The following is a 17,408-nucleotide window of genomic DNA, read 5'->3' on the forward strand; positions in this document are numbered from 1 at the left end:
GTATTTTATAACTCATTTGTGCTTTGAGAGGCAGAAATGAGGAAATGCATGCAAAACAAACAATATCTGCTTTATCATCAGAGTGTATGTTGAAAGACCTTCTTAAAATGACAGCAAAATCATCTGATATTTTCTGAATGGAAAAAGCTGTGAACTGCTTTCCGTAAACATCTCCAAAGGAGGCACATTGCCCATTCCATTACAGCAAAATAGGAGAAGAGCAGCTTTTTTTCTCATAAGTATGTGTGTTCAGTAATTGGAATTTAAGAGAGGTTGTGAATGGCTTTTTTCCAACCATATCTCTGGGTAATTTAAATAATACATTTAGTTATAATTTAGTCTTGTAGAGAACCAGTACCTTATCGAAACAGGAAGGTATATTTTTTCAATGGACAGCTTTCTTATGTCAAAATAGGAGTAAAATTTGCTTCTTGTCCTTAATTCAGTTCATATTAATCCATATGAAAATAAAGAGAAATATTTTACCAATGGAGAAAATAGTTCAGTGCTACTGTGCTGCCCTGTGCAGTGGAAGATGATAATACTGATACTCTGAAATACAAATACTCTGACTTGTGCAGCTCAGGACGAACAAAAAAGAGCCATTTCTCCTAATTTGTGAATAACAGAGCTGCTTTTTGCAGCCCTGGCCCTAACTCTCAACCAGCTGTGTCGAAGGAAACTACGTAAAGGAAGTGCAGCAGGCCCTTTGATTACATCCTCTTTATAAAGCTAGACTCCCGGGCAAGTGACACGAAAGGAGTGTGCAGAGCATCATGCACAGACTGGAGAGGCAGGATCAGCTGCCCCCATCCCTCTTCCTCTCTGTATGGAGATTGGAACATGGTTACCAGGAATATGGCTTTGCACTCTGTATTCAGTGATACTGCTTCCCACGTTTCTGAATTATAAGCAGTGAAGCACTTTGCACTGCATGTTTATAATCTCATAATTCTGTGTCCTAGCCTCCTGCTTAGCTGGTAAGCCATTAATTTTCATGGCTCATATTGAAGATAAAATGTAGTAAATGTTGGCTTAAGCAGTATCAAATTTTTTAGTATGATTAGTTAGTTTAATATGATTTCATTTTGAAATGTGCAGCCACTTTGTCTCAGCCTCTTTGATCTCATTGCCTCATTTTCATTACATATGACAGCAGAGCAGAAGTTCCAAGGCTCCTGAATGTAGGTAGAAGGGTAGTGGAGAAAACCCTCAAAATGCTATGTCAGGAGCTCATAAAGACAGCAGAGGATTCTCAGCTGTTAATCCGTTTTACTGCAGGAGAAACTTCAGTCAGAGCTCACCTCTCATCTTTGACATTGCAGTGTGTAAGATGTGAGAAGACCATAGGACTTTCGGTACTTTTGCTTACAGTCACACTTAGTAATCGGATGAACCATGGTCAGTATCTGAGAGGAGGCTGCAGGACTCCACCTTACCCTAATCAGGAACATTGTACTTCCAAGGAGGCTGTGTTGTAGCACTCTTCTGACCCGTCCACATTTGTGATCCTCATCACTTGCAGATTCTGATGGTATTTGTTGCTTTGTGGTACCTAAAATGGGACAGTGGGAGTTGCTTCACTTAGTTGAAGCATTCACTGTGTGTTGGTTTCCAGTCAAATGAGCACAGAGCCTTCATTCAGCCATGTACTGATGGTGCCTGCTCGGGACACTGGGGCTGCTGTGTTTTCCACCCTGCCTTATAGGACCAGGGTGCTGGGCTCTGGTTCTGCATTTGGTAGGTTTGGGGTTTCCTGTAATGGAATGCTGTGATATTAATGACTATAAAGTCATGCTCTTCTCTTTAAGGTACAAAGTTGTCTATGTGTGGTAACTTGACAAACAGAAGCAGCTCTGATAGAATCACAGAGATATGATTTTACCGTGGAGGGAAGGTGAGTCCAGGTAGCTACCTAGTAGTGCCACCAAGAGCAAAAGTAGTAAAGGAATGCTACTTCTCAGCTTCCAGAAACTGTTCAAAGCACTTTGAAAACATAACAGGCAGAAAAGAGCTTCTGTGAATCTCTTATGATTATTTATATTTGGTTATTGGTAAGAGAAGAAAAAAAGTCAGGAATTCTGATATTTCTTTTCACCTCTAGACAGGAGAGATGAGAGAGGTTTTTTTACCACTCACTCCAAAATGCTGGCTCACACTGATAGAAGTATGATGCGGAAAGATGCAGATGTAGTTTTAAGTTTAACATATGTGCTGATAACCTTTGTTATGTCCAAGGCACAATTTTCTGATTTCCTGCTGATGACAGTGGAAAGAGCAGATCTATGTTTCCTTAAAATTGTTTGGTTGATTTTTTATTTACTTGTGAGTTAAATTTTTAAAAAGTGTTTCTCCCTTACATCTAAAGACAGATGTGAATGTTCTGGCAGTTACTCATCAATTTTATTGAATCATGTTGTCCTTATAGTTATACATTTGATTTGTATTTGATCGTGCTCTCATGCTGCTTCTTATATCTCTTTCAAGAGAGCCAATTGTATTATTAATGTTTAGGTTGCTGCAGGACATAAGGAAGTGAGTGATCTTGCTAGCAGAGCTCCTGTTAATGAAGAATTGAAGCTGTGGGATTAAGTACATCCTTAAAAGGATGATGATGATTCTACAACTGTATTGTAGTCTAACATGTTGATGATTATCTGAAAAAAAAAAAAAGACACCTCAAGAAAAGACTGTACCTTATGTTTATTCAGTGAGTTTGGAAATCATTGGAGACCTTTTCCCTGTATTATTCAATCCCACAACAGAGTTGGGCAACAGCTTTGGGCTAAGTTCTGGAGAAATATGTCATGGTTTGAAGCAGAAGGTGCATGATGAACTTGCCAGAGACATTATGAACAGTTTCTTACAGACTTGAAAAAAAGCAAGGACTATGGAGTTCTTTTGGTCACCTTAAACTGAACTCGGGTCTTGTTTGCAAATGTTGCAATTAAGTTGCTTCCAACTAAGGGGTTAGCCAGGAGTGGGAATTGATGAAAGCAAACATTCCAAATGCAAGGCTTTCACATCAGCTCTGGAGCAGAGGTAAAATCTGAAAACAACAAATCATACAAAAATTGGAAGATAATGAAGTCAAACAGAAAAGAATAGAGGGTATTGCAGTTTTGTGTTAGCATGTGTGTTCTGTCAGCCGTGTTGGTACAGAATTCAGGAACATATACTTTGGGTGAGAAAGTTTTGTTTTATTTTTTTGATAGCAAACAATTTAAATGCAGCTAGAAAGTCTCCAGTTAACCTCTAGTAGTGCTGAATGAGGTAGAGTAAGATAAATTGCAAATAGATGAAAACACTACCTTAACTTGCCTTTTGGTTATGAGAGCAGCGAGACTGAAATAAAGGCTGCAGAGTGGCAAACAGGATGTGCTGAAGGTTCCAGGCAAGTTGTTGTAAATTGTCAGTGGAAATCCACTGCAGCTTCTTATTATCCCCAGGGAGAAGTACCTGGGGGCTGTTCAGCATCAGGTGCAGCTTGGGCTTGAGCTGGGTCACCTGCTCAGGAGTGAGGGGCTCTGGAGCTCTCCACATCCATGAGCAGCATGGGCTGTCAGTTGTGTTGTCAGTTTCTTAAAGAGGGACAGAAGATGAGTGGAGGTTTGGCTTTGTTTTCTTTTGTTTTTTTTTTTTTTCCTTCTGCTCCTGTGCTTCATTATTCCAATTCAGTGGCTGTAGTTTAAGCAAATGTATAGAGAAATGTGGGCTGTAGTTAGTACAGAAGTGCTTGGTTTTCCAGAACTGACTGCAGAGCAGTCCATTGCCTCATCCCCTGGGCACTGGTACCACGGGTGAGCTTCACCTGCAGACCCTGGAACTCCAGTGGGCTCAGGCAATATTTTGGAAGGATTTACAAGTGTGTAGTTCTTCTTGATTATGTCAGTGTAAATGTATGTTTATAGACTTGCTTCCGATGGTAATCACAGTGATAACAAAATATTACTGAGCTACCTGCAGCTTTGCAGCTGTCACATGCTCATGAGGTGAAGAAGGGTATTTACAGCTGGGAAAACAGCAAGTCAGAGGAGAAGGCTCTTGATTTCCTGAAGGTAACAAGGGAGCTGGGCCTCCAGTTCTCCTCGGACACAAGTCTTAACCTTTCTGTTACAGTTCCTACACCTGGGCTGGTGTTTTGCATCTCTGAAAAATACTAGTCCTATTTTTAATAACAGTGTATGCATGAAAGAAGTTTTAAATTTAAAAGTAAGGTCCATAGTGAAGCGTAATAGGAGTTGTCACAGTTTTCATGCAGAATGTGGGCACATTGCCCAAGGTGATTATCCAGTCTTAAATTACTCTTAAGTAAATTAACTTGATAAGAAGCACCCTGTGATTTCTAAGTTCTGCTGTTGTGCTTGATAGAATGAGTTCGTGGCCTGTATAAAGTTGTGTACACTTTTCTTAGTTGAAAAGAAAGTATTTAAATCTGTGTGAATTTATTACTTCCTGGAATTTGACATAGAAAAAGAACTCACCTTTAAAGATTGATTGCTTGTGTTTGGTCTGACCTATGAAGTTAGAGGACTTCATTTAATTGAGATGAGCATATGTACAATGCTTTGAATTCTGTGATTGGTTTCAAAACAAAACTGTAGGAATATGTGGAAGGTTAGAGGCGACAAACCTCAATCGCCTTAGTATTTAGTAGAAAATAATTGTAATACAGAATGAAACACAGCAATTCTATGAATGATAATTTTTTGTTGGCTTTGTTTTTTTATTTTTCCTCACAGTTTCAAAGAACATTTGAATCTTTAAGAAATGTATCCAGTAAATCTGATCTACAGAAAACCTACCAAAAGTTTCAAAAAGATCTGGAAAATCTTGATTACTTGGCATACAAACGTCAGCAGGTAAGACCATGGAAGCTTGTAAGAAGACAGAATGCTGGGCATAAACAGGGTGGGTGGTAAAACTGCTGTGTTTGATGGAGTTGCTGTTCTGTCAGTTGGGTTTTGTGCTTTGTGCAGTGTCAGGTAAGGCAGTGAGGGCAGGGCAAGTCTACCTAATGCATATGATGCTGGACTGCTGGGTTTTGGTTTTTCAGCAGAGAGAAGCACAGGCAAAACAAGTAAGTGAGACTTAGCAGACATTAAAAGTTGCATTAACACGTAATTTTCTAAATGGAAGTGTATAGAAGTACTATTTGCAATCTTTTACTTGAAAAAATAACCAAATTCACCTAAGTTAGTGGAATCCAATACTTTGTATGCATGCAAACCACTAATTTTTTCACCTTTAGAAATGAATTTGTGAGGTTAGTATGCTTCCAACTTTGAAGTGCACATGGTCTTTGACTTGTGTTTGCAAGATTGAAGTTGAATTGTTAACACATGTTTAATGTTGGATATTCTGTCACTTATACATATCTTATGTGAAAATATCTCTTTATGGGTATTCACTAATTTTCTGCTCTTGATGATAAAATAAGACTTTACCTCTTCCACAGCATGAGAGTAAAAGCTGTAACATTTCTATGTGGGGTTGTTGTGGTTTGTGTTTTCCTGAATGCTGTCACTTGGTGTCAGTGTTGCCAAACAGTTAATGGGCTTGGGGTGGATCACTCGCAGCTCTCTAGGTCAGGAAATTGATTAATTACCTGTGTTTCAGTTAATGTGCATTGTTTGTCTGAGCAGTAGTTACGTGGTTATGGTGAGGAGTGCTTTACCTGCTTGTTGATACCGAGATTTTCATTTCAGTAGAACTTGCTGGAGAACCTGCAGTGAGGGATTTGAGTAGTGCATGTATGTATGTATTTAGTGTAGAAGATGCTTTGAATTTTGTCCAGCTTTAAAAAGAAAGCAATCTTTTTGTGAAAAGATTGAGAATTGGTTGGATTACTGTGCAAAAATCACTGACCTGATTTGACACTGAAGCTGTTGAGAATTTGGGACATGTTTATGGAGTGTTTAATTGATACTACGTTTAATTGATAACACATTTAATTGATAATAATTTATATGCACTTGTATTAGGTTATGGGTATATTCATAGTCTCTCTGGCAAAATGCTGAGTAACTGCATCTGTTTGGAGACAAACATTTGTATATGGTCTGAGTGTGAATCTATTGGTGGTAAAATAAGTGGTTTATATGCTGAAAGCAGTGAATGTTGCTTTTGAAAGAAATACAGTTATCTGCTTCTGTACCTTTTTTTTTCAGACATAAGCCATGAAGTGCAATATAGCAATGTACTTCTTACTAGGGGAAGTTTACAGGACAGATGGGAAATCAAAGCTGGGCTTTTTAAAGGGTGTTCAAAATGTCCCACATCGACTGTGATTAATAAATATAGACCAAACATCTATAAATGGCAAACTTATTTGGGGTGATGGTTGGGCATCACCCACTAGAGAAATTCCTTTGGGTTGAGAATATCTGTTTATAGCCAAGCTGCCATTTTGAAATGGCCCAGGAGTTGCCTTCATCTGAGAAATGTAGATTTTCTTTCTTGTCCAGGAGATAGTCTGGCAATTCCTTTGAATTAAAACAAGCTTTTAATTTCCTTGATACTTTCTCATCTCTGAAATTTGACAAAAAAGAATAGCTACATGCCAATGTGAGTACTAAAATTTATTCTCTTGCTCTGTGACTTTGTGGAATGTTTCCAGTAAAAGCTAAGTAAAGTTTACATTGGTTTGTATGAACCTAAATATTACCACCTTTGCAATATGAATGTTTTCAGGGGAAGTGAGAGGACAAAATGTTAAAGCACTTGGGGCTAAGTTGGGACTTAGTGATAGGTCCCAGCTCTGCTCTTGGGATGCTGTGGTAGGTGCACACTTCCTTTCTCTTACGTGGGTCTTTGTTGCTGTTGAAGGAAGTTGTCCATACAGTGTTCAGCTGCAACGGCACTGTTTAAGGCTGTTTATTATAATTGATAAACTGTAAGGTCATTTAAGGAGAATTGGGTGGTAGCTGCAATAAAAATGGACTTACAGTAAAGTTCAGTGGTATTTAGCACCTGTCAAAGTGAAAAATTGCCACCGTTGCTGCTGTTCTTAGAGCTAACAGTGCCTTTGGGATGCCTGTAGCAGTGCTGGCTGTAATCCAAAGACATTCAGTTTTTGACTAGAAGCCTCCATCAACGTGTCATCTTATAGTTGACAACAGGACTTTAGTATGTGCACGCACACAAAAGCAGTATCCTGTTGTAAAGTATTCTGATTTAAGGTTTGCTTGTTTGATGTTGATTGTATGCCCTCAAGGAAAGTGTGTGTTAAAGGACACACAATTGGGAATGAATGAATCTATGGGAAATAATTTTGGTTAATCCATTTAGAAAATAATTTTAGGAGTTCTTTCTGATGTTTGTTATATTTAGAACTGTTTTTCAAAGCTGTGTTGGAAACTGAAGGAGATAAGGGCTGTGTCAAAGATACTTACAGGGCACACAGTGATTTACTTCACTCATGGGAAATAGTGCTTCCCGAACGTGGAGCAGAGCCATTCCCCATTCTGTTCCACACAGTCCCTTGTTTTCAGTACTGCAGCTGCCTTCATCATCGTACAAGTCAAATTTGCATTTTGAAAGTTTTAATTTTGAATGAAGACTTGCTTCTTCAGTCAGATGGTACTTCTTTTTGTTAAAGTGGATTAAATGCACTTTTATTCTTCACATTTGATTGTTTGCTTTGGTGGGAGAGAATCAGAAGAGTGAAAGTGAGAACTTGTGGGTTGATAAAGTCATTTTAACAGATAAAGCAAAAGCTGTGCACACAAGGAAAGCAGAACAAGGAACCGATTCCCCACTTCCCATGGCTGGGCAGGTGTTCATCCATCCTCAGGAGAGCAGGGCCCCATCACGTGTGACAGTGACTGGGGAAGACAAGCTCCATCACCCTGAATGTCCTCCTTCCTCCTTCTCCTCCCCCAGCTCTGTGTGCTGAGCATGGCCCCACACGGGCTGGGATATCCCTTGGGATGTCACTTGGGGTCAGCTGGCCTGGCTGTGTCCCCTCCCAGCCCCTCACTGGTGGGGTTGGGTGAGGCCAGAGGAGGCCTTGGCTCTGTGTGAGCTCTGCCCAGCAATGCCCAAAACATCCCAGTGCTACCAGCACTCCTTCCAGCACAGATCCCAAGCACAGCTACTGTGGGAGAAACCTTAACTCTACCCCAGCAAAAACCAGCACAGTGTGAGATTTGTTCACCAAAGTGCTCCACTCCAGCAGCTGGAGACAAGTTTTTGAAAGAGATTATCACTTATCAACTGGCAGGTTTATTTGTGGCAAACCCCTTAAAAGTATGCTGAAAATTGGAGGGAGTTCAGGGTGAATTATTTGTTGTCAAGAAAACAAGCATGATGATAGAAAGCTGCATAACTGAGCTCCTTAAGTTACCTGGAAAAGGTTATGGTTTAGAAGTGTCAGGAATAGAGGTACTTAACTAAACCTTTATTTTAGTGCACAGAAATATGAGTAGAGCCAGTGGATGGAAGTCAGACACGTTCAAACCAGAAAGCAAATGGTTTGTTCAAAGTGCAGTTTTGTTTTTTCCCTTGAGACACTGCTGCCTAACAGAATACTGCAGTTGTCATAAAATCAGTTATCACTGCTTCTTTAAGAACCATTCTGCTTAGACTTTGACCCCATTTACAACCCCCAAATTCTGGTTTTATCCCACATTAGCATAAACATATCACCTGTTTTTTTCAGAGTCAAACCAGAAAAAAATATTTTTGACCATTAACTACTGAGAGGACTTAGTTAAGAGGTGCAGTACATTAATCACTGCTTGTAGCCTTTCTGTCCATTATCCATGCCTTTTGAAAAGATGTGAAATAACTGAGATGCAAATTAAAGGGCAGGAATTACGGATCTTTCTGTGGCTTGTGCTGTTGAACGAATTTGAATGAGAATTCAGTTTTTTTTTCCTTCCAGACTTAAGAATGACAGTACATTTGGTTGTTTGTTGGAGGGTAAAGGCAGAATTATGTCTTCTGAATTGCCATCCTGGATTAACAAATGGGTGAATTTGTTCACTTTTGTATTTACCACTCTACCACTGTCTAATCTTTTAGATTTTAGGGTTTGATGTGTTGAGATCTTGTTTAGGAATTTTCAAAGAAGCCTTGTACTTTACTCCAGAGTAATTTAAGGACATATAGGCACTTGATTCCCATTAGATTCCTGAAAATGCCTTCTTTTATTTTCTACTTTAATATGTAGTCACACAGTATTGATTATAAAATGAGACTATAGGTTATATTTCCAGTATTGTAGCTGCTTATCTCCCCTTGACATAGGAACAACATCTATCATGTTGTTGTGTAATTAAAATAGTTGATTTATGCATTCATTTTTTTTAAAAAAGCAAACAACAAATTAGTCTCAGTAGCTAAGATAGTGAAAAATTGTGACAATTCTGTTCTCAGCCACCTGACTTGTTTTGGTAATTCCATGATTATAGCTCTGTCATTTGGTCCTTGCTTCTGTCTGTCCTGTGTATCTCTGTGGCTTGCTTAATGGGTGAAGAGGTTTTTGCTTTTCCCTGCTCACCTGAAAGTGCTCATATCCCCTGTGCTTATAATTTTTTATATATATTCAGATTTGTAGGGGGAAGAGTTTCATATCAACATTTCCCCAGCCTGTGCCATAGTTTTAGCAGCTCCCTTGTTCAGTTGGATTTGTGTCTGTCCGTTCCAGGCTTGAATGATTTGAATTTTTATCTCCCTGTGTGCAATTTTTCTGTCTTTGCATGGATGCTAAACCTCTGAGGAAAAAAGTCATGCCTCCCCTAACCTTTCAAAGCTCAGACTGTTGCTGTTTCTATGACACTGAATTAGTTTTGGCTGTGCCCAAGATGTCATCAATTTGGATAAAAGATTCCAGTCTAGTCTTGTCTCTGATAAATGTAGCTGAAATGTCTTGGGAGCCAAGGATGGATGATGCTTTACATTCAACCAAGAAGTCACCAGGTAATTTAACAACAAACAAACAATGCAAAATTGAGTGTTACAGTGGGAAGGAAATGAGGTCTTCGGCTAGAAATTAAATTACAGAGACAACTAAGTAATATTAAAAGGGCATGACTTAAAAAGCTGGAGAGAATTTTGAGTGCATTCCATGGGGGACTAGGATACACCACTGATTTTACACATGAACATTTGCTATGGTACCATGGGTGTCTCCTATATGAAATTTGATGTGTTGGGTGGTTTATCTCAGTGGGAGGCAGGGGTTAAGATTAGAACTCTATTCTTCCAGTAGACTGGAAACCAATTTATTTTTTCCTCCTAATGAAATAGAATGATACTTCTGGTGACCTGTTTATGCTAATGTGGGATAAAACCAGAATTTGGGGGTTGTAAATGGGTCAGAGTCTAAGGAGAATGGTTCTTAAAGAAGCAGTGATAACTGATTTTATGACAATTGCAGTATTCTGTTAGGCAACAGTGTCTCAAGGGAAAAAACAAAACTGCACTTTTATACAGCAGGAGTGAGGTGAGCTTTTTCACTTTCCCCTGCAGTGTTGCCTCATTGGTTGTTTCAAATCATACATTGTGCAGCTGACTGTTCCTGCCTGCATGTGATTACTTGTGCTCATCCTTAATGTGTCCTGTCTGAGAGAAGCACACCTATTTTTGAACATTACTGTGAGTTCAAATCCTGCCCTACAGTGCCCTGATGGTTCCTTGTCCTCCCCACCTCTCAGGAAACCCTTTTCCCTTTTCCCTTTTCCCTTTTCCCTTTTCCCTTTTCCCTTTTCCCTTTTCCTTTTCCTCTTTTTTTTTCTTATCCAAGTTATGCTCCATAGTGAGGCAACCAAAACAGACCCCTGTAGAAAATGATTTAATGCATTTCTGTAGTTGCTGGGAATCATTGGTAACTGTTCTGAAATCTCCATTGATTCCAGAGAAATTTAATCAATTTTTCCCATTTATTTATGTAAAAGTCCTGTGAAGAATGTCAGAATCTAGTCATATTATGAGATACTTGCTACTAATCCTGTGACTACCAACCCAGACTAATTTGGCAAGACTTTATCTGGACAAAACTGGTGTCTGTTACTCATTCCTGGATTTATTTCTAGATGAATAAAATAATGTCTTTCATTACTTGCTGTAATTGTTTTTCCTCAGGAATCTAAGTGTAGCTGACTGAACTAATTGCTTGGTTTCTGTTCTTGAGAAAGGACTGGTCAGATTTGTTTCCTTTCCATGTCCCGTTGTGATGCAGATCTCCATTCTCTCACACTGGATGTTGGTAGCAAGGAGTGTTCAGCAGCGTTGTCATCGGCCCCTGAGCTCTCTCTCATCCCTGGATGGTCCATTCAGCCCACTCCATATGGAACACATTGCTGTTTATTTGGCAGGTTTTTGTCATGCCTCTCCAAGAGAGACAGCATTAAACTGCAGTGGCTTTCAGAATTTCACATAGTTCCTCCTCCTTTGTTACAATCAAATCTTATAAATGTTATAAAACATAACACTTTGATAGTTGTGCACGAGAAGCAGTATTTCTGTTTGGATGAGGTCTAAGTGCTGCCAGGATTTTGAGGGGATGTGCTGCTTCAACCTTTCTTTGCACTCAAAATCCATCCACACAAACATCCAGAAACTGAAGGAACAAGTAAAGGACATAAAAGTGGAGAACAACCCTGAATGGGTCAATGAACTTTTCGGACAATGGGGATTAACTGGATGGGTTTCGTCTTTGGTTAAGGGGATTTTATGGATTTTTATTGTGATTCTTACTGTGTTACTTATGTTCTCATGCCTTTTATGTTGCTTTAAAGGAGCTGTTGGGGATGCCTTTTTATTAAATACAGAAGGGGGAGTTGTGGAGACAGATAGGTGTGCCAGCCCTCTCCCTTGGAGAGGTATCCCTTGAATGGGCTAGGGTAAGATCTTTTCAAACCCTCCTGGACTGAGAAATTCTCCTTGGTCATGGTGAGTTCCCAGCACGCTTTGGAACCCCACGTAGATTCGTTGGGACCAATTGTTTTTTCCCCTTTGTACCACCCCTGCTTTTCCCCATAAAACCCCCAGTTTTGCCCTGTTCAGCAGGGAGCTGTCGTCACTGGCGTCCCTCGCAGGGCGCTGGAATAAACGTTACCTCTGCGGAACAGCTACACGGTGCTGCTGTCTCTTTGTGCCTGTGTTGGCCAGGGCACCCCTCGCCAGGCAGAGCTGCAGCCACCAGGAGCTGAAACCACTGCTGAGAGCTGGGCTCTCTGCCCCTTGCTGAGGTTACCTGTGGCTGAAGGATTGCCTGAGGCCCCCAGAAATGTTTCTCCTGCGGGACCTCTCTCTGGGAAGGTTGCAGCGTCCAGGTCGAGCCATCAGAGCCCCGGCCGGCCACCTCAACAGGCTTCCTGTCTCTGGAAATAGTTAAGGACCGTTACTTTCAAAGACTGTGCTGGGTTCTTTGTCCCTCTCCGAGATCTACAGCTTTGTATGTCTTTATGGGTTGAAATCATCACCTAGTAAAGTGATATATGATTCTTAACCATAATTGAAGGAGAAAATACATTCCTTAATTTTCTGGGACGTAACATATCTGCATATTCTACAGAAAAAGCAAGATTTAGAGAGGATGCTTCTTTTGTTGAACACTATAAAAATGATATATGTGCTATTTTAATTTCACATTCTTTTCTTTCCCTTTTTTAAAATTAAATGACCTGGAGCAGTAGGGAGTGGTGACTGTAAAAAAAAAAATTCTTTACTGAATCGTAAAGGAAAAAAGAGAAGTGGGAGATGCGTATATAAATGTCCTGTAAACATTTTTAGATTTGCTTTCTCACAGCTATCTTGTGTGACCTTCAGCAAGCCTCTTAGTACCAGATCTACTGGAGGACCTCACTAAATGCCTCCATCCAAGAGTTAAAGATTTATAGGTGTATAAGGACTTGCCAGTAAGGTTCTGTGGATATTTGAAGTTCCTTTTTTCAGGCTATAACAGATTTATGTCAGAATAGGTAAAAAGTTCAGTCTGAGGACAACTGACATTTTTACAGGCTCAGAGACAGTGTGTACCATATAGTCTGAGCTACTGTTTTTGTTTGTGGTGAGAGAGTTTTTTTTTGGGGGGGATTGGGTTATTTTTTTGTGCCTTTTTTTTTTCTTAGTATGAGAAAAACTGCTATTTAGATGCTGAAAGGATGCAAGTTAGAAGTGCAGTAGCAGTTTGGAATGCAGAGCTTTGATTACTAAGAGTGGCTAATGAATGATGTTATGTCCTGGTGAAAATGACAGTAATAGTAGTTTGTGAGAGAGTTATCTGAGGGGAATGTTATATTGTATTGATCCCAGCCTGACAGACATACACCAGCTTCCCACAGAAAAATAAATTCTCCTATAAAATGATTCTCTGCTTTGGCATTTCGTAAAAATCAGATTAGATGAAATGCAAAGCCTTGCAAAATAACTGAGCTGGGAATGGAAAATGGTTGGGAATGATAATGCTTGGGAATGATGGACAAGTCCTGGAGGAGCACTGGTCCTGATGTGTTTGCCCCAGGAACTCGTAGCAGGCAGCAGCCAAAGCAGACTCTGCCAGGAGCAGTTGGGTCTTGCTGTCTTTATCCGAAGGCTGAGCGTGTGGTGCACTTACTGTGGCCACAGTACTTGGCTATTCTTCAGTGCTTTAGTAGATAGAACATCAACATAGGAAATAAAAAACTTGAATTTTGTGCAGGGTGTAGGGTTTTTTTTTCCCTCATGTGGTAGCAGGTTAGGAGGTAGAGGTGGAGATCTCTGTCTCCTGTGAAACCCAAGTTCTGTAACCAGTTAGGATTATGTACCAGGGAGCTTCTTAGCTTTTCCCTGGCTCACAACCTTGTTTTGAGGGAAGAACTTGTTAGCTCTGTTCATGAGGGTTCTGACCCTTGGTAATCATTCAGCTTTTGGATTCCAGCTAAGCTGGAACAATGCTACACAGAGAGAAATCACTGTTACATACTCTGACAAATTATTTATTAGTCCAGGACAATATTCCTACTTTTTAGTCTCTGAGACTTTGTCAAGTTGGCCACTTAGTCCTTCTTTTTATATTGTCTCTCCTGTACACATCCCTGCCCCTTGTCCTGCACATTCTGCATCAAGTTGCATTCTGTATTTTTCATTTGCATAATCCTGTGTGCAGTTTCCCTCTAAAACTCACTCTAGTCATTTAGCACTTAAATATCTTATCCAGTTGCTCTGCATTGCTTTTTGCTTACCTTGTCTCCTTCTTCCTCCAAGCCTTTGTCATCTGTATGTATTGACTCATTCATTTTGCTCACAGAAAGGTGCTTATCATATTAGATTCAAACCAGTGTAGCAGTCCCACCCTCACAGATGCTGCCTCCTGTTTTCCTGCTGTCCATGCACAAACAGCGCCGTGCTGTTTGCGCAGGCTCCGGAGGATCACCAGGAAGAGCTGGAGCGTGTGCATCTTTGGACAGACAGTCACAGGGATATTGTGCATGCAGGAAGGAGGGCAGAGGATGGGTCATGACAGAGGGCACTGCCCCAACCTAATTTTGGCCCTCCTGACCTTGACTTCCTTCTTTCCATTCCTCTGGAATTTCAGGTTGTTGTCACAACCCAGCCAAGATGCATCTGATTGTCTGTGATACATAGACCTGTCATCACTGGTTCTTTTTCTCATCAGGTTTGGGAGAGCAGTCAGACCTTGGCCTTGCTTGATGGGGCTCATCAGGCTCTAATATTTTCCTTTATTTGCTGTCTAGCTTTTTTTAGAACACCAGTCTGTATTTTTATTTCTTCATGGTTTGAGAGTGCTGCAGCTGGTTACTTTTCAGCTGTCAGTGGCTATTACTCAGCTGATCTGTGTTGAAGTCTGCCTTCATGTGATTTAGTGAAGTTGGGCCTTTATAGATGGTCATTATGGAATAAAACTTTATTTGTAGGTAGGATTTTGACACTTGCAACACTGCTTTTATAGCTCATAACAATAAATTCTGCTGGCGGGACAGTGAAGGCTTTCCCATGTCCAGTTTAAATTTGTTTATTTCCTTGAGTAAGAACATTTGGGATTTTCTGCATTAATTTAACCATGGATCTAACTTTGTAAGAACAAGAGATAGTATTTAAAAAAAATCTTACTTCACTCAAGATTTATATATGAAACAACAACTATATTAATTTTTGCTGTAACTTGGTTAGCACTGGAGGAAGGCTGATCCTTTTTCATTTGTGGGAGAGAGAAGTACAAACTGTACCACAGTTTAGTTTATTTTAGCTAGATCACAAACGGTTGCAAAAAAAAAAAAGTGCATTTATCAACTTATGTTATCTGCAGTTACGAAATTCAGCACTGGATTCACTAAGGTGGAAAAGGTTAAGAGACCACACAGTCAAAGAGTACAGTTATGTATCTTTTTGGGTAAAGAGAACTGGAGGCTATGATTGCCTAGTGATGATCCCTTCTTGTGTTTCTTGGAGCTGGGAAGGAGGTGTCTGAGCAGTTCCTGCAGAAGATGTGTCTGAAGTGCAGAGTATTTTTGATTATCTTAAAAAAATACTGCAGCATTTCGCCTCTTCTGCTGAGTTAGTAGAGGTCAATAAATTATTTCAGGATCTGAAAAGATTTTGCAGCCTTTCGTTGAAGTTTCTTACTGATTATTAATTCATAGACAAATAACAGATGTACTGGTCTCTGGGTAAAATTCCTGGCAAAAGTGACATTTTCACTAAAAGCCAGCATTCTTAGAGCAGTACTTTGTGTGTCAAGGATATGAACCTAAATGGAGAGCTAAATTCCCTGTAACTAAAATTTGATTGCAGACCAAAATCTTGGAGATGCTGATGATATTTAATTGGTAAATTAATAGGATTAGAGAGGATAGGTACAGAGACAATATAAGGACTATTACTCCTTGACTTCCTCCTCCCCAATTTTATGGGTAGGTTATATTTTATTATAGGTTATATAAGTGAAATGATAGGCAAGTCCTTCTCCACTTGAGCCTTTCCCCATTGGAATCACTGGGTGTGTCTGTGGGAGAGGTGAACTGCTTTTTATCAGGAGCAGTGGGTGTATTCCCTGCTGTGGTGTGAAGGGAGTTGAACCTGGGCAGTCAGGGAAAGGAGTTAGTGAGAACAATAATTGAAGGCATGCTAAAGAGCTCTTGATCCTGGCCTTGGCCACCTTCTTGACTTAGTGAAAATGAAATGGGAAGGTTTTTATTTGCTTTGGAAAATGGGTCATTAGAATTGCAAAGAGCTAGCTGAGAAGCTGTTAAGAATCTTGAAAAGGTTAGAACAAATGAAGATGAATTTAAAGAAGTGTGTGTACCTGTGCCTGCATACTACATGAATCTTACCTCAGTAGTAAGGATAGTCTAGAAAGGCAATGTATTCTTATCCTAAGTGCCTTTAATAGTTTAGGGGAGAAATGACAGATGCTTCTGACATAGTTACAAAATTAAAACAGTTATCAAGGGAGGGAGAAAAACAATTCTGAAAATAAAATATAGACAGTAATAATGTAAAAAAAGACGTGAACAATACTAGAGTCCTCCAAAGAAGAGAATTATTTTAAGAGGAGGATTTTAATTCAATGTAACTTGAAGAAATTCTCTCTATATCCTTCATTCACTGCCTTTAGTAGCTCATTTTGTCACTGCTTTTTGTAGTGTCAGTAAAACAGCTCTTAAAGTCTTTGTAAGTAGAGATAAGCCTGAACCCATCTTACAGGAGTCTTTGAAGAGGTGTTACTAGGAATGAGATTCTAGCAAATGTTAGGGATGGTGCCTCAAGTATTTCTGCAGGGAGCTGTCGCCTTTCCTCGGAGCGCTGGCAGCCCTCCCTCCCTGGGGAGCAGGGAGGGAGCAGAGCTGAGCCACCATCCCCCACGAGCTGTGCACGGTGTGGTCCTGGGCAGCCAGTGTGCCCTGGGAGCCCCTGTGGAGTGAGCTGCAGGGCTGCTGCTCACACACCTGCTCCTCCAGCCTGGATCACTGATGGCCCGAGTTCTACAGCAGCAAATCCTCTAAAGCGCCAAGCAGAAAAGCCTGACCCAGTGCATTCATCGCTACTCTTGGAGGCAGCTGGACTGGCCTGCTCCTGTTCACATGTGAAGGGCCACGGAATCACAGAAGGCTTTGGGTTGGAAGGGACCTGTAAAGGCCATCTAGTCCAACTCCCCTGCAGTGAGCAGGGACATCTTCAGCTACATGAGGTTGCTCAGAGCCCTGGCCAACCTTGCCATGAATGTTTCCAGGGATTGCCATCTGCTGCCTCTCTAGGCAACCTGTGCTGGTGTTTCACCCTCTTTGTACAAAAATCCATCCTTCTATCTACTCTTAAATTTACTCCCTTTTAGTTTAAAATCATTGCCCGTTGTCTTGCTGCAACATGCCCTGCTAAAATGTTGGTCTTTCTTGTTGGGCCTTTAGGAGGTGTTCCATCCTTCAAGGATGCTTTACTAAATATCCATTTAGTCTGATCCA

The 17,408-nt window shown here is 40.4% G+C and overlaps 1 protein-coding gene across 6 annotated transcripts in view; it reads left to right on the forward strand.

The window, feature by feature from the left end:
• CTNNA3 (catenin alpha 3) overlaps positions 1 to 17,408 on the forward strand; it is a 427,746-nt gene that overhangs the window by 26,534 nt on the left and 383,804 nt on the right. For all 6 annotated transcript variants that reach the window (XM_053983470.1, XM_053983472.1, XM_053983468.1 and 3 more), the window contains one exon: positions 4,743 to 4,862. In XM_053983470.1, coding sequence (XP_053839445.1) covers positions 4,743 to 4,862 — 120 coding nt within the window. The remainder of the gene's footprint in view (positions 1 to 4,742; positions 4,863 to 17,408) is intronic.

The sequence above is a fragment of the Vidua macroura genome, chromosome 8 (genome assembly GCF_024509145.1).
Source record: "Vidua macroura isolate BioBank_ID:100142 chromosome 8, ASM2450914v1, whole genome shotgun sequence".
Classification (NCBI taxonomy): Eukaryota; Metazoa; Chordata; class Aves; order Passeriformes; family Viduidae; genus Vidua; species Vidua macroura.